This window comes from Hyaena hyaena, unplaced genomic scaffold, assembly GCF_003009895.1.
Source record: "Hyaena hyaena isolate Hyena2069 unplaced genomic scaffold, ASM300989v1 scaffold_9, whole genome shotgun sequence".
In the NCBI taxonomy this organism is placed as follows: domain Eukaryota; kingdom Metazoa; phylum Chordata; class Mammalia; order Carnivora; family Hyaenidae; genus Hyaena; species Hyaena hyaena.
Window position 1 is genome coordinate 210,099 of NW_024080641.1, and position 24,293 is coordinate 234,391.

The window sequence follows — 24,293 nt, forward strand, 5'->3', positions numbered from 1 at the left end:
AATGTGTGGTCAGTTCTTTCCTCCTGGTCCCACCATACACGCGCTTACTAGGCACGGTCCTCCCTCCCCGGGCCCACCGGGCAAGGCTTCCTTGTCCCCATCTCCCATATCGGCCTCTGAAGCAGGAGAGTCTCAGCCTACTCCCTATCTGTGACATTGGAGTCAGGAGTCTCTAAGTCACCCCACAGGGGCTGCTTTACTTCACAAGCACATCCATCCTCCCTTCCTGCCCCCACATCCAGTCTTTCTGCAAGAGCCGCCTGCTTTGCCCTTAAAACAGGTCTCTACTCTGTCTCCTCCCTGTCCCTGTCCTCAGTACTCTCCCCCGTCAGAGCTGCCACCATCCACTCCCCCCCAGCACTGCTCTGACCACAGCAGTGCACTGGGTTACCTTTGTCTCCACCTTCAGATCAACAACCACTAAGCACACAGACCAGCACTGATGCACTGTCCCCGCCTCAAACATTCAGCTCCAGCTGCCCTGACCCTCATTCTGCTCTTCAAGCCAAGCTTGTTATGGCTGCAGGACTTTGCATGGGCTGTTCCCTCCGCTGGAATGCTCTTCTCACCAGATTGGCACTTAGACTCTTTCTTATCAGATGTCACCTTTGAGAAGCCAAAGTAATCCCCCACCTAACACTGAAGCTCTCTTGTTGTCTCCGTAGAGCTAATGATTCCTTGATTTCGTGTGTTCTCTTGTTTATTTCAGTCACTCCTCTATGCCCGCCCCTCCGTGCCCCCCAACCTCCAATATCTTTGCTCCAGCCTGCATCTCCAGAGCGAAGCCCAGTGAGGGACACATAGAAGGTACTCAGTAAATCGGTACCGCATGAATGAGTTGGATGACTTGCCCTGTTTAGACAGGTGGAGGGGGCGAAGATCTGCAGAGGGGAAGGGATCCCCCCAAGTTAACCCAACCATGTGGCTGGAGAGCTGGTGATGCACTGCAGATGGCTTGCTTGAGTTCCAAAGAACTGATCGTTATGTTTTCAGTAATTCAGTATTTCAGTAATTCAGAATTCAGTAATTCTGCAAACTGGATGTTAAACCACGTTGGTTTCAAAATGGCCACAGAGGGGGCAGGGGCACCTGGGTAGCTCAGTTGGTTGAGCATCCAACTTTGGCCCAGGTCATGATCTCACGGTTCATGGGTTTGAGCCCCACGTTGGGCTCTGTGCTGACAGCTCAGAACCTGGAGCCTCCTTCCAATTCTGTGTCTCCTTCTCTCTCTCTGACCTTCTCCCACTAGTGGTCTCTCTCTCAAAAATAAATAAACATAAAAAAATTTTTTTAAAACAAAACAAAGTGACCATGAAGGGAATATTTACACCATGGCAATTAGCAAACTCCACAGAGCAGAACTTCCTTTTAGGAGGGCCCTTGTACCAAAATCGTGTGGCCAAGGCAAAAGACATTTATTGCTCCCCTTGATTAATTCTTTTAATGTTTATTTATTTTTGAGAGAGAAAGCATGAGTGGAGGAGGAACAGAGGGAGGCACAGAATTGGAAACAGGCTCCAGGCTCTGAGCTGTCAGCACAGAGCCCAATGTGGGGCTCAAACCCATGAACCATGAGATCATGACCTGAGCTGAAGTCGGATGCTTGACTGACTGTGCCACCCAGGCTCCCCTTGAATTCAGGACCATCCAGGGAGCTCCCTCTTCCTGGATTGGCCCATGCCAGGCCTGATGACAACATGAGTACTTACCACATCCAGGCATCTTTCTGAGCACTTTTTCGATCTTATCTCTTTGAAGTCTCAAGAAATCCTTATAAGATATGTCTGGTCTTTATTTCACAGATGAGGAGACAGACACAGAGAAGCCAAAATATATCCCAAAGCCCTTAGACATGGCTGGAGATTTTTGTCATATGTGTATCTGGCAACAAACTGGTAGCCAGAATATATAAAGAGCCACTACAAATCAACAAGAAACAACTCATTTTTTAAAATTGGCCGGAAGTGGGTTCCTGGGTGACTCAGTCAGTTAAGCGTCTGACTCTTGATTTCTGCTCAGGTTCTGATCTCACGATTCTTGAGTTTGAACCCTATGTCGGGCTCTGTGCTGGTGGCACAGAGCCTGCTTGGGTTTCTTTCTCTCCGTCTCTTTGCACCCCCTTCTCTCTAAATAAATAAATAAATAAACATTTAAAAAATTGGCAAAAAGTCTTGAACAAGCACTACACACACACACACACACACACACACACACACACACACACAAGGATGTCTGACAATCACATTAAAAGAATACCCCAGGCCTCCCAGACTTGACAGAATGAATGGATAATCTTATTACTTGGCTATGGCCGATATGTTCCAAAGCCATCCTTTATTACCTGTTCTGCAAAAATGGAGCTGGAACCTTTAAATATTCCCCCTTTGCAGTAAGCAGGTTGTCAGTAGAGAGAGACCGAGGGACCCCACAGGAGGAACAGGGCCTCTGCTTGTTTTGATTTTTCCGTGGGCTTCTCCTTGGTCATCTCCTGTGGCCACCAGTGACACATGTGGGTGCATTCAGTGGTGCTCACCTCCATCAGGTTTCAGGGGTGCCCATGGAGAGGGCATCTCATCAAGTTTCAATGCCGTCCCAGTTGATGGCTTCCCAATGTACTCTAGAAGCTGGCTTCCCAGCCTCACCCCTGCTGGCCCTTGGGAGGGGTGTTCTCTCCTTGCTCAGTATCTGTGGAGCAGCTCCCTTCTGGGCAAGCCAGCCAGCTTCCCCACCGTCCAGACGTCCACAACCACGTCTCTTGCAGTGCGGGCTGAACGCCAGCCTTGGCGGGGAGGGCCCTTTCCAGGTCCCTTCCTTCCTCCGGCACCCTCCCTGAGTCCCACGATATTCCTTTGCCTTTAGAGATTATTACCTGTTGTAGTTAATAACTCCTTCTATTAAAACTTCTCTGTTCAAATTAAAAAAGAAAATGCTCGGTCGAACAACTTACTTTATGTTTCTGTGCCTTAGTTTCGTCATCGGAAAAGAAAAAAAACAACCCTGAGGATAAGAATAATTCCTGCTCCTGGAGCCGCGTGAGAACGAAGGGAGCTTCCTAACAGGAAAACGGGAGCCCAGCACCGGCCGGGAGGGAGACCTCTAATGGGTTCTGCTCTGCCGTGGCTTCCCCATCCGCCAGGGCTCCCTATGGCTGCTGTAACAAGTTACCAAAAACACAGAAGCTTAGGACCACACACGCTGTTCCCTCCCGGTTGTGGGCACCAGCAGTCCGTGGACAAAAACAACGATGTCCCCCCCCCAACCCCGGGGACCAAAATCAAGATGTCGACAGGGCCATGCTCCCTCCGAAAGCTTCTGGGGCTGGGTGGGGGTGGGTGGGGGAGAGTCTGTTCCCTTCTGCCTGCCACCTGCGTTCCTTGGCTTGTGCCTGCGTGGCTCCAAGCTCCGCCCCTCATGTAAGGGTACCTGTGATTGTATTTAGGGACCACTTGGATCATCCAGGAAAATCCCCTCGGGATCCTTCATTCCATCACATCTGAAAAGGCCATTTTTCCTTCATGAAGTAGCATTCCCGGGTTGCAGGGATTACGATCTGGTAACTTTGGGGGCCATTACTCAGCCTCACACTACATGCCCCCTCTATCCTCCACTCCCCTGGTGCATGCCTGGGAGGCTGACCTCTACTGACCACAGCAGCAGCCTCCCCTGCCCTTTGACCTCAAGGTGGGTTTGGCCAGGGGGAGGCACAGGTTGAACACCGGAGGGTGGGTGGCCGGAGAATGCTGTTCTGCCCGCTCCCTTCCTTGGTTCCTGTCGGGGTGGGGGTGGGGGGCCCTCTGCCACAGCGCTGGTTCTCAGTGAGGCCTCAGTGGCACCTTCCCCCCCCCCCCCGACCGCACCCCCCTTCCGGATGCAAGCATGATCTGGAAAGAACCCTTTCCTTCTGCTGCTGGATGCTGGGAGCCCCAAACCTGCTTACACCTCTGTAGGCAGTATCTTCATCAGGAAGTGTGTTTGGGTGGGGGTGGGGATGGGGTGGGGCGCCTGGAAGGCTCACTCGGTTAAGCATCCTGCTCTTGGTTTCAGCTCAGGTCACGATCTCGATCTCGAGGTTGTGGGATCAAGCCTGGCGAAGGGTTCTGCTCTGATGGGTAGAGCTGGCCTGGGATTGTCTCTCTCTGCTCCTCCCCTGCTCTCTCTAAATAAGTAAATAAATAAATAGACTTAAAAAAGGAAATGTGTTGGGGAATCTTACCAGAGGGGGTGATCTCCCTCCAGCCAGGACCCCACTGCCCCAGTGCTAGCCTGGGCTTCGTTATTACTCAGTGAACCTTGTTGAGCAGCACCCAGCACCGGCCCCTAGATGTCGGGAGCACACTTCCTGCTGCAAGTCACGGTCAGGACAGCCCAGACGGTTTCCCAGGAGGGGCAGCGTTGCTCCTGAGGAGAAACACCGCTCTGGGGGGGGGGGGCGTGGAACATGAGCACCAGGGGCAGCGGGTGTCTCTGGGGAATGGGATGAGGCAAGGGTCTTGCTTTTTCATTTTGTTCCCATTTTGCTCCTGCAAAACCTCTTGGAAAAATAAGTGATTTATGAAAGCCCAAGGCTGGAAGTTAAAATTAGAGTGTGTGGTCTTGGAAGGGGCCCACCCACGCCTTGTGTTTGTGGGGTCTCAAGGGCTCTTGGTTGGGTCCTGTGGGAACTGCAGCATCCTTCTAGAGTTTTTTTTTTCTTTTTCTTTTTTTTAGCTTATTTATTTTGAGAGAGAGAGAGTGCACGCACAAGCAGGGGGGAGCAGAGAGAGAGAGGGAGAGAAAGAATCCTAAACAGGCTCCCCGATGTCATCACAGAGCCCAGTGTGGGGCTTGAACCCATGAATCATGAGATCATGACCTGAGCTGAGATCAAGAGTCAGACACTTAACTGACTGAGCCACCCCGGTGCCCCTGTTCTGGAGAATTCTTGCATCGGTTTCTTCTCTGCAGACACGTCAGGCACCCCAGGCCTCTGCTCGCCTCTGCTCACCTCTGTTCTCTGCCTGGACTCTCTTCTTCCAAGGTCTTCACCTCCTCTGAGAGGCCTTCCGTGGCCACCCTTGGCCAAGCAGGGACACCCATTGTTTTCCTGATCACCTCTCACCTGTCATACATCCTGTTTATTTATTCTTGTCTGCTTACCTTGTTCAGTCTTTCTCCCCCACCAGACTCTAAGCTCCCCAAGGGCAGGGACCACGCCTGTCTCATTCAGTACCATGTCCTCAGTCCCTTACACACAGCAGGCTCTCAATACATTTTTTTAAAGTTATTTTGAGAGACAGCGTGAGTGGGGGAGGGGCAGAGAGAGAGGGAGACAGAGAATCGCATCCCGGCTCTGCACTGACCGCTCAAACTCAGGAACCATGAGATCATGACCTGAGCCAAAATCAAGAGTTGGATGCTTAACCAACTGAGCCCCCCAGATGCCCCTCAATACATATTTTTAAAGAATAAATAATCCCTGGGGCTCCTGGGTGGCACAATTGTTTAAGTATTCAACTCTTGGTTTCAGCTTAGATCAAGATCTCTCAGTTTATGGGTTTGAGCCCTGTGTTGGGCTCTGTGCTGACAGTGTGGAGCCTGCTTGGGATTCCCTCTCTCTGTCTCTCTCTCTCTGTCTCTCTCTCTCCCCCTTTCCTTTGCTCATGCTCTCTTTCTGTCAAAATAAATAAATAAAACTTAAAAAAAAGAAGAACTCCTTACCCTCTTCACTGGCTTCCTCCCCCCGAAAGGTCAGGTATGATCACCTACTTTGTAATACACTTGGCTTTTTCTTGCCACTGTCAGGTCCCTGGAACTGTGCTGGGTGTTAGTAATAGTGGCTGAAGGTACTCACTGCCCCAGGCAGGGTGGGGGTGGGGGTGGGGTGCTGAGCACTGGCTCCCATGTCTACCGGTGTTAATCAGGCAGGCTCCTTAACCCCTCTGAGTTTCATTATCCCTCCCTACAGCAGGGGGATAGTGATGGCACCCACCTCACAGCATTGGGATGGGGATCAAAGGGTGGGGCCAGTTTTACATGTGAACTTGGCCAGGGCCAGAGTTCCTCATCAAACCTCCACCTAGTGTTACCCGAAAGGTATTTCGCATGTGTGACTGACATCTTTAATCAGCTGAGATAATTCTCAATAATCTGGGTGGGCTTGATTCAATCAGTTGAAAGGTCTTTAGAGCAGACTGGAGGATTCCCAGGAGGAGAAATTCGGCGTGGGGACAACAGCTTCACGTGCCTGAGGGCCTCCTGACGGCCTGCCCTCCAGATGTCAGACGTGCCTAGCCAGCCCCAGTCACATACGCCAATTCCGTTCAATAAACCTTTTTTAAAAATTTATTTTTGAGAGAGAGAGGCAGAGAGAGAGGGAGACACAGAATCCTATGCAGGCTCCAGGCTCTGAGCTAGCTGTCAGCAAAGAGCCAGATACGGGGCTTGAACCCAGAAACCATGAGATCATGACCTGAGCTGAAGTCGGATGCTTAGCTGACTGAGCCACTCAGGCGCCCCCACAATAAGTCTCTAAATATGGATGGGCTACTACTGGTTCTGTTTCCTGGGTTGGACTCTGGTGGATACAAACGGGAGCATCTTGATGGGCTTAGAATGGGACCTGGAGCAGACAAAGAGCTGGACAGAGGAGAGCTGCCAGACGGTGCCCTCAGCTTCACGGCAGGTGTCAGGTAGCTGTGAACACATTCCCCCCTCACAGCGATGCAGGATGTTATGCTTCCATTCCTCAGATGAAGCTGGGGATGGGGGACCCCACTGGCGTACGCTCAGGGCAGCGCTGGGATCCTGGAGAGGCAGGGACAGGCAGGTGGCCATCCTCTAAACCTAGCAGGGGCCAGGCACACATAGGGTTAACTGAGAATAGACTGGGATGAGGGAGGGCCTGTGAGATGGGTGGGGAGTCAGGACCAGCTCCTGCAGGGTCCTTCCCAGGCCTGGCTCGGCCTTTCTCTTTTCCCAGGAGAAGAAGCTGGCTTCCAGGCAGGGATTCAGGGATGGCTGGGAAGGACCCTCCCCTTTCTGAATGTCAGCTTCCTTGTGGGAAAAAGTGGGGGACTAGTCCCTGTCTCATAATGTGGAGGTGTGACTTTAGGGAGGTTGCTTAACCTCTCTGGGCCTCAGTTTCCTCCTCTGTAAAATGAACGTGATGTCCAGACCTGTTCCACAGGGTTGCTGGGTTGTGGGAATGAAGGGGCTTGATGGGGGCTTGTTCCTCCCTGGATGCCAGTCAGTGCCACCATCGCAGGGCTGTTCCCATCCTCTCCTGAAGGAACAGAGGAGGGTTATTTATAACGGCCACCTCCCCTCGATCTGCTCTTTGGGTTGAGTGAGCAAACGGCAAGATGAACCCTGTGATGCTCCTGACTGCTGCCCGCATAATCAGACCCGGGAAGCCTGTTCCAAGGACCCAGACCTGCTCTCTGGTCCAGATGTGGTGTCCGGAGGGGCGACAGTCACCTGGTCTTCTGCGGGGACAGATAATGGACCCACGGAGAAGGGGTCTTGGCTGCTTAGGCCAGTTAGCATCCACCTGAGAGCCTCAGTGGGCCCCCCCACTCACAGCACCCCACCCCCCTCCGCATGCGTCTGTCCCAGTGTGGACAGGGAGGGGCCTGATGCGCCTGCAGCCACATAGTGCTCAGCGAGCGAATGAGAAAATGTAAGACAGACAGACTGGGAGGAACACAGGGAGCGGGAGAGACTGAGGCAGGGAGTGACGAGGACAGGTCGGGGGATTCACCAGAGACTCTGGAGAAAGAGGTAGGCCCTGCTGCCACTCCTTGGCCGATGAGGTGCCTTCCAACCTCATCTTTATTTGTGGAGCTGCTGCGGGCTCCCTGCCACCCCCACCCTGCCACCCACCCTCGGGGACAGCACGCTTTTCCTGAACTAGTATCTCTGCGTCCATGAATCCTTAACCTGCTGGCCGCTGGGCCGCTGAAGTTGAAGGTGCCATGTGTGTCTTCTAGGCATCAGTCCCTCTAGCTTCTCCGAGAGTGGGCTGGGTGACTGTGGCCTTTTGCCCAGCTCCTTTGTCCCTGTCGTCGGCCCCTTGTGGGAGCGCTCCGGCCTCCTGGTTTCCATCCTGTGGCTTCCCCTGCCCCCAGCACGCCTGCCCAGCTCCCAGCGGGGGCCTCACGCTCTCTTCCCAGGGCTGGCCCCTGCCCCTCCCCCTCCCAGATGCTCCCCAGATGCAGCCCTGGCTGTGTCAGCCCCTGCGCAGGTCCTGGGCCTCACCCATCTGTGTCCCCAGCCCACAGGGACACACACGGGGCCACTGCAGTCATTTGTGGCACACGAGGGGATGAATTCTTGGAATGTCTTTCTCCAGCCAAATAATTCTTCCTCATCCGTCCACACCCAGGCCTCTTCCCAGGGTCTGGGGATTGTTTCCACAGGGCAAGGTGCTTGCATTCCGAATGACCAACCTCCTCTGGGCAGGAGGTGTGTTTGGAGACCTCCAGGTCTATGCTCCTGATAGACTTGCAAGTGATAGGTCCACATATGGCTTTACACGGGCCCATGCTGCTTTTTTATTTTTAAGTTTATTTATCTTGAGGTAGAGAGAGCATGCGACTGGGAAAGGATGGACGGGGAGAGAGAGACAGAATCCCAAGCAGACTCCATGCTGTCAGCACAGAGCCTGACGAACCATGAGATCATGACCTGAGCCAAAATCGAGTTGGACACCTGACTGAGCCACTCAGGTGCCCCAGGACCCATGGTGCTTTTTAAACAGTTACTAACATGTTTGCATCCAGAAATTTCACACTATAATCTAGGTGTTTGGATTCTTTTGAAAATACAGATAGATAGATAGATAGGTGATAGACAGATAGATAGATAGATGATACATATGGGTAGATGGCAGATAAAACAAAAACCAGAAGACCCAGTAGTTCAGATCTTACTCCTGCTGGGAGGGAAGAGTTGGAGCTGAGTTCGCTGCTGCTGGCGCCCCCTTCAGGGGGGGAGCCTGATCTCAAGGTGGACGAGGTCCCCACCAGGCCAACTGCACCCGTTTGTTATCTGCGGGGCCAGTGGGGGCTCTTGAATTTGTAACCTCTGCACTAGAGTCTTATAAGGTCAGGAGAAAATGGCCGGGGCCAGGGAGAGCTGCTCCAGGGACCAAGGGTCCTGGGGTGGACGGGTCTTGGGCAGTGTGCTTGCTGTGTGCACTGAGGCACTCTGAGCCTCAGTCTCCCCATTTGCAATGTGGGGGTGTGGAGGACGGGCTTCATGACCCCCACTGTCCCTGCAGAGAGGCCTCTGGGGCTTTCAGGCGCTTCCCTCCAAAGGTATCCATTTCTCTCTGCAGAGCGCTGAGGCTGGATTTGCTCGGCAGTGCCTGAGGCCTCAGGAGGGTGACTGTCACTCTGAGTCACAGTGCCTGTGTGGCCTCTGAAATAGCATTAGCCCATTTCCTAGTGCTGCCTCCCCCAGACTCCTCTGTCCGTCCCTGCTGGCCCAGTCACTGCTCACGGGCAGGAAGCAGGCGTGTCCCTGGTGGGGGCGGACCGAGAGGCCCAGCACACAGGAGAGCAGTCTGGCTGGGCGAGTAGGTCTCTGAGTCTTCGAGCCATGCCTGTGTCTTGATCCGTCTGGGAGTTTGTCTGTCCACAGTCTGTCCTTCTCTCTCAGGAGCCCTAGGCTGTGAGAAAAGCGGATTCTGGCGTTCCCCTGTCCTGGCCAAGCCCTTCCCCTTTCTGGGTCCCCAAATAGCTGAATCGGGCCCACCCACCACCAAATTCGTATGTTGAAGCCCTGATCCCCAGCACCTCACAGCAGGATTGCATTTGGAGACAGGGCCTTTAAAGAGATGATTAAGTTAACATGAGGCCATTAGGGTGTCTTAATCCATTATGACTGGTGTCCTCATACATAGAGGAGATTAGGACAGAGATACCCACAGGGAAGGCCACGTGAAGACACAGAGAGAAGATGGCTGCCTGTAAGCCAGGGAGAGAGGCCTCCAAAGGAGCCAGCCCTGTGGACACCTTGATCTTGGTCTTCTGGCCTCTGGAACTGTGAAGATAAACCTCTGGTGCTTAAGCTCCCCAGCCTGCGGTACTTAGTTACCGCAGCTCGGAGCAGACGGATAAGGCCCCACCCTCTGGTATTGACTGGTCTCTCCTGGCAGGGCAGCAGCCACTTGTGGCCAAGGCTGCCTCCCCAAGTGGGACAGGAGCTGGGCCTGGAGCCCCACGGATCCTCACCATCCATGGCACGGATTTGGCTTGAGGAGCCAGACAGATACTCTGTTAAGGCCCAGCCGTGTGAGTGGCCACGACTGGGAATGCATAGGAGAGACTGCCCCCCTCTGGCTTCTGACCCTGGGGAATTGGGTTCGCAGGTCCAGGGACCCTCGAGAAGCTTTGTTTCTAACTAGTGCTCCCTGGTGGTGCTGCCAGGCAGTGGGTGAGTTCTGGCAGCTCGTGGAGTTCAGCTGGCCACAGCTGGGCAGCAGCCCGGCTGGTGGCCCTGCCGAGCCCAGGGACTGACCTCCAATCCAGGCCCAGGCGTTTTGGCTTCAGACTCCACAGTTGTCTCTGGCTCCTCCGGCAGCCCTGGCTTCTTAATTGGGGCTTCTCTGGCCTTGGGAATGTGACTGTCCTCCCACCATTGAAGAATCTTCATTCTAGGGCAACAAGCCCTGTGAATAACACTGCTCAGTCACCCCCCCACCCTCGCCTCTTCCCCGTTCCCTGGGCAGGGGGCCAGAAGACGAATTTTCCCTCCGTCTTCTCATTCTGTGACCAGCACTTCCCTCGCCTCAACAAGTGGGGATACAAACCCCTATTCTCTTAAGCTGGACCCTCTTCCTAGCCTCTTTCATGGCCTCATGCCCCAGAGCTAGCCTGCCTCCCCGCTGCTCCCGGCCCTCCCATGGCTCCCCAGTACTCCCAGCACAAATTCTCAGCCCTCCCGCATGCCTCTCCTCAGCTTCTCTTCCAGTGCTGTAATGTCTCAATATATATGATTTTTTTCTAGACAAATCTTTTTTGCACCTTTCCTCTTAGTATTTCTGGCATATTTGTGCGTATGAGTATACAGGGAGCTTCCTTGGTCAGTCAGGAGTGGGAAGGAGTGAGGGGGAAACATGTGTGGGAGCTTTTACTGTGGTTTCCATGGGACTGGAACAGCACAGTACGCAGGCTTAGGACTGGCCCACCAAAGGACCAAAGTACTCTGCACCTGGACAGGCCATTTGTTGAGGACGGACCTGTGACTCAAGCAGGGACAATCAGAATCTTCTCTGGGATTCATGTATCACCAAGAGGAAGACAAGCTCTCTTTCAGCTAGAGTTGCTGAGATTGGAGGACATAATCATGGGGCTGCTTCGCCATCTTGCCACTAGGTGGAAAGAGCCTCCAGAGGTCAAGTGAACACAGAAGGAAGCAGAGCAAAGACACGGAGGCAGCAGACTCTTAATAATGTCATGTGTGGGGCGCCTGGGTGGCTCAGTTGGTTAAGCATCTAACTCTTGATTTCAGGTTAGGTCATGATCTCATGGTTTGTGAGATCCAGCCCCACATCGGGCTCTCTGCTGATGGTGTGAGGCCTGCTTGGGATTCTCTCTCTCCCTCCCCTCTCTCTCTGCTCCTCTCCTGCTTGTTCTCTCTCTGTCTCAAAATAAATAAATAAACATAAAAAAAATTAAAAGAAAAAAGGTAATTAAGGTAAAATGAGCTCATGTGGACCGGCCCTAATTGATAGGACTGTATTTGGATAGGGCCTTCGATGAAGTGTAAGTTAAACTGAGGCAGTGAGGTGGGGTCCTAGTACAATATGACTGCTGTCCTTGTAAGGCTGACAAGGGTGTGCATGCACACAGGGATGCCCATGTGACAATGCAAGAGGGTGGCCATCTTCAAGCCAAGGAGAAGAATCTCTGCAGAAACCAATCCTCCTGGCATTTAGATCTTGGGACTTTGAGCCTCCAGAACCATGAGAAAATGAATCTCTGCTGTTGAAGTCTTCGACTTAACAGATGGTCAATATGTTCCTGTAGCAGATTACAGATGGCTGCAGGTTTCTGGCACTCTGCCCATGGAGAAATGGGGTCTCAAATTTTCTCTTCCCCTTGAATCTTGGCTAGGCTCTGACTTGCTCAAAGAGAATATGATGGAAGTGACACTGTTAATTCCAAGCCTAGCCTTAAAGAGGGCTGCTGACTTCTGCCTTGGAAGAGATCATGATAAAAGAGGCCTTCATACCCCATGGAAAATAAGAGGGGCCCAGATGAGCCCAGTCTTCTGGCTGTCCCCAGCAAAATGTCAGGCACATGAATGAAGGCACCTGTGACCCTCCAGCCCAGCCAGCCCAGCCTCTAGATAAATACCACCAAGTGACCTCTGTGGATACCACGGAAGCTGAAGAATCATTCAGGTGGACCCCCATTGTTTAAGGGCGCTAAGTTTAGGGGACTATGATAGAGCAACAAATAACTATTCCCTCGTTCCTTGAGCTTGCCGAGTTCAGCTCTTGTCACTCATAACTGGAAGAGTCCTGACTAATGTCACTTATCTCCTTTAACTATTATCCCATATGCATCATCCCCCCCAAACTTTTCCACCTAGGACAGTTTATTTTTTTTTTTTAATTTTTTTTTTTTATGTTTTATTTATTTCTAAGAGAGAGAGAGAGACAGTGTGAGCAGGGGAGGGTCAGAGAGAGAGGGAGTCACAGACTGAAACAGGCTCCAGGCTCTGAGCTGGCAGTCAGCACAGAGCCCGACGCGGGGCTCGAACCCACGAACCGCAAGATCATGACCTAATTGAAAGTCGGATGCTTAACCGACTAAGCCACCCAGGCGCCCCTCACCTAGGACAGTTTAAAGTGCAATAACCCCATGCTCTGCCTAGTTCTGTTCCATCCAGCTTTTTTTGTTAAGTTTATTTATTTATCTTGAGAAGAGGAGACCATGGGCACGTGAGCAGGGGAGGGGCAAAAAGTTGGGAAGAGAGAGAGAGAATCCCAAGCAGGCTCTGTGTTGTCAGCACAGAGCCCAATGTGGGGCTCAGTCTCATGAACTGTGAGATCATGACCTGAGCCAAAATCAAGAGTTGGACACCTAGCCGACTGAGCCACCCAGGAGCCCCTGTTCTATTCAGCTTTCTTGTGCTCTCATCCAGTCTTGTGTTTCTGTTCTTTGATCTTACAGATGGAGGCTTCAGATCCGAGACACCACACCCACTAGCGCTTGTGAAGACCCTCCTGGTTTATCTTCCTTACCTCCCACCCCACTGGGTACAACAGCTGCCCACTTGATGTACCCTCTCCCTCTAGTTTCCACAGTCTGTCTGACCTCTCATCCCGTCACCCTTCCATAGCACTCTGCCTGCCAAGACCCAAACCCAGATCAACACTGCCATTCACGCCTTCCTTTCCAATGACCGCTGCTGGGAGGAAACACCACACAGCAATGACGCTCAGTGCCACTGACAATGAGTAACCTGCTGTCACAATCGCTGTTGGCATCACCATCCCCACTCTTCCTGATCCCTTCCCCTCACCCCTGCCCCCACCCACATCACTTTCAGCAGACAGCCTCACCATACTTCATGCTGTGTGGGGGGAAAAAAGCCCATGTGTAGGAGGGCCTTCCCACCCTCCACCAGAATCATAAACGCCACGTAAAGTGAACAAGAAAAATATAGAACATCTGCCATTGGATCCTGAGAATAATTTTGAGAGTAAGGATAACTGGCTGCCTAAGACAGTGCCATTTCAGTGGCTTGGTGGAGAGCAGACAGCAGGGGATTGAAAAATGTAAGGGTGAGGAGAATCAGGCAGCGGGTGTAAGCTATTCTCTCTCAAAAAAAAATTGGATGGTACATAGAGGGAGTTTGTGGGGTTGAGGTAAGAGAGATTTGGGCATGTTTATATCCTTTAGAGAAAGAGCCCCTGAAGAAAGAATGACTGAAAATTTAGGAGACAGAAAGGATGATTAATGGAGTGTGGAGGAGATGGATTCCCAGCCAAAGGAGGTGAGGCTAACCTTGGACAGGAAAAGGGATGCTTCTTTCTCTGAAAAAGGCAAGGAGTAAATCATCAGTGCCAGTGGCAATAGCTGTAGGTGTTGGGGAGTTGCTTTTTTCCCTATAAAGTAGGTAAAACTTATTGCTGAGAGTGAGGGGAAGGAGATAAGAGAGTTGGGGAAGGAAAGAAAACATCTGTGATACTGACAGAGCATCATGTTGGAGAGAGCTCCCCAGGGTTGGGTGGGAGGATTTCTAGGTGGTATGGATGCTACCCTCCCCTGCAAAGATGGGAGATTCTGAAGTGGTAGAGTCCTCTTGGCATCTCCCTTGTACAGACCTCTAACCTAGCACTTGTTTACTTGTCTATTGTCCTTGGAAAATACGGGACACAGAGCAAGAGGTAAAACAGGAAAAATAAAGTCTGAGGATATTAAATGAGAAGCCCACAGTGAAAGGAAAGGGTGGTTGCAGTAATGTATGCAACAATGGCTGAAAACTTTCCAGAACAGATAAAAGACACCAAATCACAGATGAAAAAGGCCAGATGTACAAAACAACAAACAAACAAAAAAAGATATCCACACTTAGTCACATCCAAGTAGAACCATTAACACTGACAATATCTGAAAGCCCAGACAGCGGCAGGGGCCCTTGAAAAGGCACCCATCCCAGGTGCCAGAGAAAGTTTCCTGGAGTGCATGATGGGAGGGCTGTGAGCTGAGCCCTAAATGATGAGTAAATGTCAGCCAGGTGAGAGAGGGGGGCTGGGATGGGAGTCAATGTGCAGAGAAGGGGACCAAGCAGAAGTCACAGTACTTAGAGAAAACGTACACACAATCAATGAACTTGATTTAAAGGCTGCATATCAATGGAACACTGCCTTCGACAAATATAAAATACACATTTTTAAGCCTATGTGGAATATTTATAAAAACTACACAAAAACTGTGCCACAAAGAAAATAAAGAATTGAAATCATGCATAATATATTCTTTGTAGCTATTGGATTTAAGCTAGAAATAAAGAAAAGAGGATTATTAGAAAACACTGGCATGTCTGAAAAAAAAACCATAGGTCAAAAAATCATAATGGAAATTAGAAATATTTAACTAAGTGATACTAAAACACTTTATATTAAACTTTGTGAGATGCAGCTATCGTGGTGCTAAGAGGGAAATTTATAGCCTTAAAATGCAAAGACTGGAGAAGAATGGAAGGAAATAAGGGACATAAATAAATGTAGTAGGTGTTGGAAAAGGCTTGATGGTGAATTTTAACTTGATACTCACACGAGGAGGACAAGGAAGAAGAAGAACAGTGCCGATGCAATGAATCCATACACAATGCCCTGGGTCAGCCCTTTCATGAACACACTGTAAACTGAATGCTTATCTGAAATCAGAGGGAAATGAGAGTGTTTTTTCTCCTAAGGCTGTGAAGTCTGAGCTACCCTCTTTCCCTCTGGCCCTGTGCCCATCCTCATCTTGGTGTTGCGGTTCAAGCTCGGTCAGTAGTCCCCTGTGTACTTAACTGGTAGGAGGAAGATGCTTGAAGTATGGATTCCATATTGGTTCTTCCCCTCACAGCGGAGACTCATGACTATTTCTGGCTCCCCGATGAGGCTGACGGTACTGTTGGCCCAGGGGCCAATTATGGTGGAAGTTACCTGGAGGATGTTGTCTGTGCTGTTCACATTCACAGGAACACCTTCCATCAGCCATTGCACAGAGGGTGTGGGGATCCCATGGAAGGAACAGTTGCACCGTAGAGTCTTCTCCAAGGAACAAGATGAATAGAGCAGCCTAGTGGGTGCTACGGGAAGGGAGGGTCAGCAATCAGCAAGATTCCTGACTTCCTTTCCCCAGTTCCTCCAGCACCCAGCCTTCTCCTTATTCATGATTCCCAAGGAGATTTGGAAAGACTTTCTGGAAGCCCAGAGGAGCCAAGCTCCACAGACCAGTTCCCCTACATCCTCTTTCCTCATCTATCTCTGACTCTGGCTCAGCTCTTACCTCTGGCCTTTCAGCCATAGAAGCCCTGAGAAGATGTGACACCTTCCCAGACTCCTCTCAGCCAACCCCACCCCAAGACTCAGGAATTTCTCTTGGGCCCACCATTTCTCCCAGACTCTGGATCTTCCTTTGCCCACCAGTACTCACAGACCGCCTGGAGCATGACCATGCTACTTCTGGTCAACTTAGCTAGGGAGAAGTTCAAATGACATCTGGGAGTGGTGCCATAATCCTGAGGTTTCGGGGTGAAGTGCAGCACCAGGAGGGGGAGTTGCTGGAGCCATCTGCATTGGAAGACATGGTTGGGCCAATTCCACGAAAGTGAAAGGGCTTTGGTTTCTTTGCACAGGTGCCTTTGATGGTACAGGTCAAGGCCACAAGATCTCCAGATACAAGAATCTCTAGGTTGTGGAGCTCTGGTTTCTCGGTCTGGTCTGAAGGGAAAGATATATTGGAACTGAAACAAGGGACCCTCATGGACACTTACCTGATGCACCATATTTGCAGGTTACAAAGTGGTTTCTCACCTACAGCTCACTTGGTACTCCTCCCCTCTACCCCAATAACCTCATGGAACCTGGGATTGATGGATTTTCACAGGTGTATTTCCCTTCTCTGCATTGTCTAGGTGAGCGAACTGAGGAGACTTGCTGAAGGAGGAAGAGCTTGAACCTGGACACTGGACTCTGAAGACTAAGGGTGAGTGCCTTTTCTGAGCATCTACATTGCCTATGATTCCTTACCTGTCCCCCAATCCAGACCTCCTAGGGCCAGCTCCTATGCTGTCTTCCCTTCCAATCCAACTCCCCCCTCAAGCACTGCCCCTTCCCAGATCTGTGATCACTTCCCCCCTCCTCCTCTTATTTGCTGGGTGTTGTTGTGTAAGTCACTTCCTCTCCCTGTGCCATTTTTACTTAGAAAAATAAAGTCATCAATTATACCTATGTCACTGTATTCTTGTTGTAAAAATGAAATACCTAAGGTTTAAAAAGCCCTGTGCCCCATGAGGTAGAAACCACACAATTACCAGAACATCTTCTTGGAGTTCCTCCTTTACAAACCACCCACTGCATGAGACTGAATATCACCTGATATGGAGAGTTCAATATACTCCCACAGAAAGAACTCTTGTGTTCCAGATCTGCACAGAATAAGTGTGTCATGATGTCCCCTTTAAGTACATTGTGGATCAGCAGGGTACAGTCTTGTGCTTCAGGATTCCACATAGTGTGGAATCTGCCCTTGGTGTTATCATCTATAGTAGCATTGGGTTGATTTATAGCTACAGGGGAGCTGATATTTTTATTAAGCCAGTAGGCCACAGGCACAGAGTTGCTTGGGGATTCCTTGGGAAGTTCAAATATTCAAAAGATTATACTTCTTCCACTGGTACCTTCTTGACTTCCACCAAAACACAGAAAGTAACCCCATGGGGAGGGATTCCAGTTGAAAAACTGACATATCTAGTGCCCTCCAGTATCCTACTTGTGCATTAAAGGATTAACCTTACCCTAGAAAGGTTTGGCCCCTGCTCAGCTCCGAGGAGGAGCTCTAAGTCCTTGGGATGTCTACCTGATAAGAGTGTCTATTTACCTCGGTGCATGGACCATGCCAGATAGTCTACATGAACAATGTGATTTTTGGTGGGGACCTATGGTATCAGCTTGACCTCTGAAGTAGCTGGAGACTAAGGTCAGCCATGCCTATGGGACCAGGCCCCCAATAAAAACCCTGGACACTAAAGCTTGGTGAATTTCTGTGCTGGCCAATACTGTGCATATTGCCAAACATTATTGCCAAGAGAAGTAAACACTGTACGCACAACTCTACTGGGAAAAGACAGCTAAAATCTCATTCTTGGCCTCTCCTAGGTCGTGCCCTACCTGTCCCTTCCCTCTGCTGAATTCAATCTCCATTCACTTGCTATAATAAACTGTAACTAAATATAACAGTTCTGCTGAGTTCTGGGAGTCTTTCTCGCAAATCACTGAACCTGGGGGTGCTCCTGTGGACTCCTAACTGTACCACCCCCAATGTACTCTACTGGGTTTTTTGTTTTTATTGTTGTTGGTAGTAATTTCATCCTGTGAAGTTGGTCATGTAGCTCCATTTCTGAATCTCTGTTTCTCAATCAGAAAAGTGGACATAATACCGGTGTCGCAATGTTGTGAAAATGAGAGATATTAACCATGGCACATGGTGACCTATTATAGTTGTAGATTATAACTTAGTTGTTGGCTCTTAGGTGGACAATTATTCTCTTCCCTTCTTTCTTCATTTCCCAGATGACAGCTCTCTCATGTACAAAATAGGTGAACTTCATGGTTCTTGAAGCTACTTCTAGTAATGCCATCTTAAAATTACGGCAGCAATACTGACCTGGGTAAGTGTTTACAGATTTCTCAACACTTTCATAGAAATTAGCTTAAGCCACCCTCATGAAGATTTTATTATAGTCCCTTAGACATATCAGGAAACTGGGGCTCAGAGAGGTTAAGGGCATTGGTCCAGTTACAGAGAAAGGAGTAACAGCATCAGGCCTGGGACCGGCTTTCCACATGTTAAGTCCAGTACTCCAAAACACTATCACCAGGGATCCTAACACTCTTGGTTCTGGAACACCATACTGTCTCTCTGCTCTGAGATGTGACTTAATGACACTCACCATACAGATGATGGCGTTTAGAGGGCAGATATGTATACATTTACTATCGCTGAAGTTCTAGAGTGGCATGGCACTAAAATGGAACTAGGAGTCAGAAGAGCTGGGCAATCCAATAGAGAAATTTCTAGGCAAGTTGTTGAACCTCACAGAGTTTGCTTCCTCATCTGTGAAACAAGGACCATAACGCCTCATGGAGTTGTTGGGTAGATGAAATGGGACACATGGTGGGTCACAGAATATACACATGGAAGATGTCTATTACTTATTATTTATAAAGTACTTAATTCTTTATGTCCTCACCTTTTCACCTTACTTTAGCCCTGCCTGTCTTCCATCCCCACCCATAACCACCTCATCCCTACCCGTTAGTGGCTTCCTCAGACACCTCCCACCTTACCTCTCATTCCACTTACTGAACCGTGACAGTGACAATGCTGTCAGCACCAACAGGATCTCAGGGAAAAGAGAGGGTCAGGTCCTAGCCTGCTGCTAACTCTGGCATCAGATCTGTATGTTGTGAGGGCAGGATTTGGAATGGATGAGGAGAGGGTCAGAAGGAAGAGGCATGAGGTGGAGATAGAAGTAAATTCATAGCCTACTAGGGGCTTTTGTTTCTTCAATCACTCTTAGGTTCCATTTGCCTTGAGAATCAGGAGGCTCATGGAAACAGAGGCTTAGGAGCTTCAAGGATAGAGCAGTGTCTCCACGACTCTCTCTAGAGTCCCAACACCATGTCTTTCTTCTTTACCCTCTCGCCTTCACCCCCAGGTCCTTCCCCCTTTGAAGGACCTCAAATGCCAGGTTGAGAAGCCTGGACTCTCTCCCAAGTTGGTGTGGAAGTCATGGAAACCACAGAAAGTTTTTGAACCACGGGGAACAGGTCCGGGTGTCATAAAGATCACTATGGATCTGCATCCAGGAGAAAGAAATAGTTCAAGGGAAAGATAACGTGGCCTGAGCTGGAACAGTAGCTCTGGGGATAGAGAGGACAGGATATATTTAAGAAGTATTTGAACAATGGGGCACTAGGGTGGCTCAGTTGATTTCAGCTCAGGTCATGATCTCATCGTTTGTGAGATCAACCCCCACGGTGAGCTCTGTGCTAACAGCATGGAGCCTGCTTGGGACTCTCTTCCTCTTCCTCTCTCTCTGCCTCTCCCCAACTCTCTCTCTCTCAAAATAAATAATAAATAAACTTAAAACAGAGGTATTTGAGCAATAAAAGACATTTCTATGGCAGACGGGATAAATTCCAAACCCCTTTGCCTGACATTTAAGGCTGTCCATGATTTTGCCCCACACCTGCCCTATCTCCACTGCTCCCTTCCCTAGCCTCTGCCATTCTTTGCCTACCAAAGAGAAAAGTACCTTTCCGTATATAGCCTATACATTCCTGTCTCTGTATGTTTACTCAGGCCACTCCCCTTTTCATGGCATCCTTCTGCAACTCTCCCTTCTGCCCACATTCAAATCCTGTCTATCAGAATTTCTGAGTCCACGTCAAATTTAACTTCCTTCAGGTTATCCTTCAGGAATCCTTCAGATTCCTGTCCAGGATCTCCACAACCAGAAAGAAGTTTCCTTTCCAGGACTCTCTTAAGCACCCCTATATGTCCATCTCTTTTAGGGCAATGTCTCAGACAAACTCCCTGACAACCACCCTCCTGTCTATCCCTATTATTTCTGATCTGTTCAGGTGATCAACTCTTCAGCTGAAAAAAAAAAAATAACTATTTTTCTGCCTCATGTACATCCAGGAGTGGCTCTATGACAAAGCTGTGGCCAGTAGGCCAGGTAAAAGAAAAATGCTATTAAAATACCGACAGCAAATAAAAGCCTATTCAGCCTTTTCCACACTTTCTTTACCATCAAAATTGAGCTCTGAAGGTCTGTTTTCTGCATATGATCCTAGCTAATGGAATTCCAGAGCCTGGTTTTAAAAAATAAGTTTTCATAATAAAGGAAACAAGTCTCAGAAAGAATTGAAAAAGATGTTCACTTCCCCTGCAGCTATAAATCAAAAGATATTGTTCTGTGTTATAAAAGGGCTCAAGGAATCTGATTTGATATTGTACAAAAACGAGAATGTTTATAAGAATATAATTTATGTTCTCCATTGCAATATACAGTTTTGTATGAATATTCATGACTGTTACTGACTTGTTCTGTTCTCTGTTGATACAAATCCGCCCTTGGAAGAACAATTTAAACAAAGTGGTCTTATGAGACTCTAAAGACATTAGAAATTATTCCATGTCTTATGAAAATGATATCCAAATAAAATGGAATTCTGACCAGTTGTCTTACTTGATAATTTCTTGCTCCGGTAACAATAACATTATAACTGACAGCTCTGTTTTCTTAAATTGTATACCTATCTGTTAGGATTGTACTCTTCTCTTCTCCCAAACGTATGATGCAAAATAAAAACCTTGGGCTCTGCTCGATTTATTATTAAGCAAATATTTTGAGAGACTTATTTTCTTAAAATACCAACCATGCTGAAGGCTTTGGGGAGTTCTGCTTTTCTGATATTAGCACCACTTTCTGTTGTTGCTTTCTTCTCTTTCCCTTTCTCTCTTGCTCCTCCTCCTTCTCTTTCTTGGAATATGGATGTGATGCTGGAGGTGGAGCAGCCATCTGGTAACCATGAGATAGCCATAAGGATCAAAGCCACAGATTGAGGATGTTGTTGACAATAGCCTGAGAGCTCTGGTCTCCTGCCAGCCTGATGGAGCCGCTACATTCACCACGCACAGCCTACTGTCATGCTTCCTCTTCATTTGGTTGTTGTTCTAGTCGGGAAACTGATGAAATATCCTACTTGGGGAACTATCCAAGGGTGAGATCCTTGAGAGAAAGCCCTTCATCAAACAGATCTTTGTGTCCTCCACAGTGCTTAGAAAGGTTCTTGTCTGATAAATATTCACTGAAGAAAAATGTACAGGCACAAATCGTAATGATTTTCCAACTATTCGTTTCCAGTTTAATTCCACTATGGTTAGAGAAAATACTTTATACGACTTCAATTCATTTAAATTTGTTGAGACTTGCTTTATAGCTCAGAATATATTCTAAGTGTTCCATGAGTCCTTGAATAGAATATGTATTCTATTATTGGATGGACTATTCTAATAAATGTCACTTAAGTCAATTTGGTTGATGGTATCTATATCCTCACTAATTTTTTCATCTCGTTGCTCAGTTCCTGAAAAAGGAGAGTTGAACTGACTAGTTCTTACTTCAGTTAGATTGGTTTTTTTTTAATTTTTGAAATTAAAAATTCTAGTTAGAAATTAATTCTCAGAAGCTAATTGGATATACTGATTTATTTACAACCTCGGATCGAAGACTGAGGAGAGCTCTGTGGTGGCTCCAGATCCGGCTTTGCAGGTCACACGCTGGAAATTTTAGGCAAGAGCTGTTTCCTCTTTGGTTCTCCTCCCCCATTTCCCCATCTATAAAATGAGGTGTTTTAGCCCATGTGTAATGATCCTTCTGACTTCAAATTTCTGATATCTCCCAACTCTCATTCCCTTCTCCAGGGCCTGGCACAGCCATGGGTTGTCTCCACAGGGAACCTCTTTCCCCTCCCGCTAAACTATTATCTCCTTTTCCAGACTCACCCCCTCGTCTTGGGTTCCCACAGGCCAACCGGGACCCACCGCATCAGGTCTCCGCTTGGCTACTTCCCCGACGACTGGCTGACTCGCTATCTACGGTAACTTCCTGTTCCCATAGGGAACGAACTGATTGGCTGATTTAAAGCACCCACTGACGCGTGGAACAAGCATGTGTACAACTATTGGTGACTCACCAAGAAGGGACGAAGGGAGAGGAAGGGCTGACTCATAACGAGTTCAGTTGGCCGCCGGGGAGTCCTCAACCTCCCCAACGTCCGCTAGCCACAGGTCACGTGAGGATGCCGCCCCGCGGAGCCCCGCCCCTCAGGCCCTGCCAGTGGGCACACGTGAATCCGCCGGAGCCAATCAGGGCCTAACAACGCGCGAGGGTGCTGCTGGGACGGGGAGGGACCGTGAAGTGGAACACTGAGGTCTCCGAGTGGGAGGCAATCTGGAGGAATCGGCACTCCGTTTATCTTTTTTTTTTTTTAAATATTTTTATTTATTTCTAGGAGAGAGGGAGAGAGACAGCGTGAGCAGGGGAGGGTCAGAGAGAGAAGGAGATACAGACTCTGAAATAGGCTCCAGGCTCTGAGCTGGCAGTCAGCACAGAGCCCGACGCGGGGCTCGAACCCACGAACCGCGAGATCATGACCTAAGCGAAAGTCGGATGCTTAACCGACTAAGCCACCCAGGCGCCCCATCACACTTCGTTTATCTTGGGCCGGAGGTTATAGACCCCTACCAGCCCCGTGGACTGCAGGCCTAACCAGCCTTTAAGGGACCCTCCTTCCTCAAGCCGGTACTGTGGGCAAGCAGGTGATGGGCGGTGAATTGAAAGCCATCGACCAAGGAACAAGGGTCATGTGCTCGACCCTCAGGGCCGACCAGGAGGCATCTTGTGCCCCATTTCCCTTCCTGTGAGCGAGGTCCTTATCACGAACAAAGCGAGAAACATGAGGAAGACCCAGCTCTCCATTCTCTTGTCAAAACCCATCCCCAACCTGTTCCCAACCCAATTCCCATCCTCTATCCCAGTTCTTGTCTAGGTGGCATTCTCTGCTCCTGAGGAGCACACTTCCCAAAGTTACAGAGCACATGAGGAAATAACCCTCTGTGAGTGAGGCCCTGAAAGATCTGGCACCTCGGGAGCTCACCCTTCCACTTGAGCTCCAGGGCACAGACCATCCCTGGGCTCTTAGACTCCCTAAACTTCTCCCATCGCAGAGCCTAGAATCTGCTGTCCCTCTGAGCAACCCCTGATAATCCTTTCGGTCTCTCAGCGCAAATGTCACTTTCTCAGGCCCTACTCTGATTCTCTAATCCAAACTGGGTTCTTCCCCTGGTCCCTCATACTTTCTCATAGTATTATATCCTTTTTCTTCCTAGCTCTTGTCAACATTTTAAGCTGCAGTTTTGTGTTTATTTCTCCATTGTCTGTGTATGTGTGTAGATCACGAGCCCCACGGAGGCAGGGCCTGTCTGGTTCACCACACTATCCGGCACAAGGTGGATGCTCATATTTCTGTGGAATGTGTGAACTGTATGCCAAAGAAGCGTCCCTGCATTAGGGCTTATATAAACATCTGCTCTTGAGTACAGGATGACCATCGCATTGGTGCTGGATGGAGAACCACTGGATTTACGCACAAATAATGCCTCCAGGAAGAAATGACCCTTTTTTGCAACCTCTAAAAATTACCAGCATCTGGCTCCTGAAGGGAGGATGTCATCCATTCAGAGGGGAACAATACACAGCCATAGTCCATCCTTATGCCAGATCCCTGTTCTCATTTCTTGTGTGCCTGCCTTCCAGCCAAGAGATACTGCACTAACCTCTTAACGAGGCTCTTTGCCTCCAGTCTTCTATCTTCTAAGTTGAATAACTACTCCTAGAATGATTTTACTATGTATGTATGTTATGTATGCATTCTTTGCTTCAAACCTTGCAACAGATTATCATTCATTCATCCATTCAATTATTCAACAAACATTTTCAAGAGTCTATTA

At 49.2% G+C, this 24,293-nt stretch overlaps 1 protein-coding gene across 4 annotated transcripts; it reads right to left on the reverse strand.

Annotated features, from left to right (window-relative positions):
* Window positions 1-8,837: 8,837 nt before the first annotated feature.
* LOC120239828 (SIGLEC family-like protein 1) lies at window positions 8,838-22,561 on the reverse strand. 4 transcript variants are annotated; one of them, XM_039244362.1, is made up of 7 exons: window positions 22,287-22,355; window positions 21,158-21,300; window positions 16,143-16,429; window positions 15,514-15,795; window positions 15,273-15,375; window positions 10,501-10,636; window positions 8,838-9,649 (listed from the first exon to the last, which is right to left on the reverse strand). In XM_039244362.1, the coding sequence occupies exons 3-7, from the start codon at window positions 16,162-16,164 to the stop codon at window positions 9,470-9,472; spliced, it is 723 nt and encodes a 240-aa protein (XP_039100293.1). In that variant the 5' UTR covers window positions 16,165-16,429; window positions 21,158-21,300; window positions 22,287-22,355; the 3' UTR covers window positions 8,838-9,469. The 4 variants fall into 4 exon arrangements, with proteins under 4 accessions (XP_039100293.1, XP_039100285.1, XP_039100304.1 ...); XM_039244354.1 differs by having other exon boundaries at window positions 21,158-21,589; XM_039244373.1 differs by lacking the exons at window positions 21,158-21,300; window positions 22,287-22,355 and adding an exon at window positions 22,478-22,561.
* Window positions 22,562-24,293: the final 1,732 nt, after the last annotated feature.

Excerpts from the sequence above, each read along its gene's own strand:
- LOC120239828 (XM_039244346.1), bottom strand. The coding sequence starts at position 22,330 with ATGCGGTGGGTCCCGGTTGGCCTGTGGGAACCCAAGACGAGGGG. Across the intron at positions 15,796-16,142 it reads GGTCATGCTCCAGGCGGTCT|CACCCACTAGGCTGCTCTAT; the intron begins GTGAGTACTGGT and ends CCCTTCCCGTAG. Across the intron at positions 15,376-15,513 it reads AAGCATCTTCCTCCTACCAG|ATAAGCATTCAGTTTACAGT; the intron begins TTAAGTACACAG and ends CTCTGATTTCAG.